The following is a 3,004-nucleotide window of genomic DNA, read 5'->3' as shown; positions in this document are numbered from 1 at the left end:
AACAATGCACTCACGGTGTATCCTTCAGAGAAATTAACCCATGTAAGAGAAATAAATAATTCCAAGGGTAATATCACTAAAGAGAGCGTTCCTTTCTCAAAGTTTACAAAGTAACTGCCATGTGGGACAAATTATAAAAACGATACTCTGATGTCCCATTCTCCTGAAGGCAGCACGGAGCTGCGCCCAAAAGAAACACCATCGATACAGGTGCAGTTCTGTAACGGTTTTAATGTTTTAGGCCACAATACTTTTACAAGTAGTTCAAAGTTTAAACTGATATTGTTGTGAATCTTTTGTGTAAACTTTACCTTCAAGAAAACGCCCCCCAAAAGAATATCAACGCCCCCTTTTTGAAAATATTGCTGCCAGCGCCCCCTGTCATCCTCTCAACGCCCCCGAGGGGGCGGTACTGCCCCCGTTGAGAAACGCTAATTTAAGGGAAAGATGTGGGAGAAAGAGGAAATCATGGCTATAGATAAGCACAACCTCCTGTTGTGTACCAGGAAATAATGACTGTGATAAGTCTTTTGAAAAGAAAAAAATAGCACTCAAAAACAGAAATTATCTGGCTATCAAATTTTATATTAGGAACCAGAATACATCCCTTAGAAACAAAGGTTTACATGTCATACAGCTTTGACAACTGTTTTTCTTGACTTGTTCATTTTTTTAACCAGCTTGTTATAGTTCTAAATTGGACTGTAAGGAAAAAATAATGTTGCCAGTTTTGTCACTGATGAACATATTACACCCCTTGTAATAAGTTTGTAACTTTTTAAGAACAACATAATATGAAACAATAGCTTTGGCAAATGTTTTCTTAAAATATATCTTATTTGCTGTCTTGTTTGAGTTTAGTAAAGAAGTGCAAGTGGGGGTAAAAAAAGTTTTTTACATAATGTATAAAATATTAATGCCATTATTTTATCAGGGCTTCTCCAAATATATTTTTATTTTCACATTTAGCACAAAATGTAATTTATTTTTGGACAAAAAACAAACAAACCCCAATACAAAACACAAATAGGTTTAATTTATATCATGCATGTTATATGAAAACATGTTCCATGTTAACATAGACTGTGATTATTAGATTTGAAGTTCATCAAAATCAAATGAAAGGTTAATTTTTTTGTTAGCTGCATATGTCTTGGTTCTTATTTGATAAACAAGTACACAAATTGTTTTGTTGCTGCTTTGTTATGTGTGTGTGTGGTGGTGGTGGTGGTGGGGGGGGGATCAGGTCAAGAAGACAAATAATTTGAGTTTGTTGTTTTCCAGCAATAAAGTTAACATTTGAATAATACATTTATATACATTAATATAAACAGTTTTAAAACTGATGATTTTTTTTACAAAGTGTGCAGGTTTTCTCACTGCAGTGTATTCTTCTGGCCTTCTCAAAGAACATTTCTAGAGCATCTTTCTATGAAAAAAATACAGATATATATTGTGTTGGTTTTGAGTGGGTTGTGACCAATCATGCTGTTTTCAATGTTTAAGTACTTTTAGACACAACAAAGTCCATAAATTGGAATTTTCAAACATAACCCTCATAATGTCAATGTTCACAAGTCAAAATGTGATTACAGTGGTAAAAATAAATAAATAAAGCTTGACACTGAATGGTTCTTGCCTGTATAAAATTTGTTATATTCAACAGGGTGATGTTTTAAAAATTATAGCACAGGTAGTCTCTTGCACAGTACAAAGTAACTTTAAATTGCTAATTTTTTATTGCCAGACTGACAGATTTCTATCTTAAAATTACTTTGTTTCATTCAAATGGATTTTTTTTAAAGATTTCAGCTTTTGTAGTCACTTGCACCCTGCCAAACGGCTGTAAATGGGCATAAAGTAAGATTTTCTCAGCCAAAATTTGATCATGAGTAATCACTTACTAATTTTCATGTGTGTGTCACACATGAAAAGAACTCCCATGAACATCTTGAGACATTTCGCTGACGAATGGTTGATGTCAACTAGTTCTGATTACTACACCCTGTTCCCACATCCAACACCAACCCCCACCCCACCCTTGCAAGACACAAGAGGTTCTGCTAGTTGAAGGTCACTGCCTTAAATAAAATATTTTTTGTTATTCATGATCTGATGAAAATGTAGTTGTTTGTTATTAACTGATGTGTTTTAGGTGACTTGTATCTTCTGAGAATTTGTACCAAAATGGACTAAAATGGCCTCTTTCACTCCTGTAGATCTGTTGGAACTTCAAGCAAGCTGAGATCCAGGAAACCCTGTCACTGCACCAGGTCCCAGTGCCTTAAACTGTGAGTGGACCCTCCTGTGTTTAACTTTATGCTCTCTTATCAATAAAATTACTATTAAACCTGTTTTAGGTCCAAACAACAAGTATGATGAATTGATGAGCCTTGACAATCTGTTACAACCCCAGGTCTAGGGGATCAGGGTGGTCACATAAATGGTGTCCAGAGTGGGAGGGTGGAGTGGGGGAGATCAGCTGTACAAAGTCTGTTCCTAAAGTTTTCCCACTGGCACAAAGAGTCCAGGAGCCTTTTATAAGGTGCAGGTGGATCTTATTGTCATCTAATTGGCTTGTCATCTCCTGCTGGTCCAATCGGGTTCCTCTGCAGCTTTCAGGCAGCCAATCAGTGGGGTGTGCTCCCACAGCTGAATCTGCATAAAGAAAAAAAACAAAGACTACACAGCCTCTAGAGGCCAAGGGCCGTAACACAATATAACAGATCCATCTTTCCTTCAGTGGCCTTACAGTTGTTTTCATCCATCCATCCATTCTCTTCCGCTTATCCGGGGTCGGGTCGCGGGGGTAGCAGCCTAAGCACGGAGACCCAGACTTCCCTCTCCCCAGCCACTTGGGCCAGCTCCTCCGGGGGAATCCCAAGGCATTCCCAGGCCAGCCAGTCCCTCCAGCGTGTCCTGGGTCTTCGCCGGGGCCTCCTTCCGGTGGGACTTGCCCGGAACACCTCACCAGGGAGGCGTCCAGGAGGCATCCTCACCAGAT

At 38.6% G+C, this 3,004-nt stretch overlaps 1 protein-coding gene across 1 annotated transcript in view; it reads left to right on the top strand.

Moving 5' to 3' along the window:
• Positions 1-3,004, top strand: part of tesmin (testis expressed metallothionein like protein) — a 44,637-nt gene that overhangs the window by 27,682 nt on the left and 13,951 nt on the right. Inside the window, exon 7 of the mRNA XM_025002659.2 lies at positions 2,220-2,291. Coding sequence (XP_024858427.2) covers positions 2,220-2,291 — 72 coding nt within the window. The remainder of the gene's footprint in view (positions 1-2,219; positions 2,292-3,004) is intronic.

Source organism: Kryptolebias marmoratus, linkage group LG11, assembly GCF_001649575.2.
Source record: "Kryptolebias marmoratus isolate JLee-2015 linkage group LG11, ASM164957v2, whole genome shotgun sequence".
NCBI lineage: Eukaryota > Metazoa > Chordata > Actinopteri > Cyprinodontiformes > Rivulidae > Kryptolebias > Kryptolebias marmoratus.
This window is presented reverse-complemented; position numbering and strand designations above follow the sequence as displayed.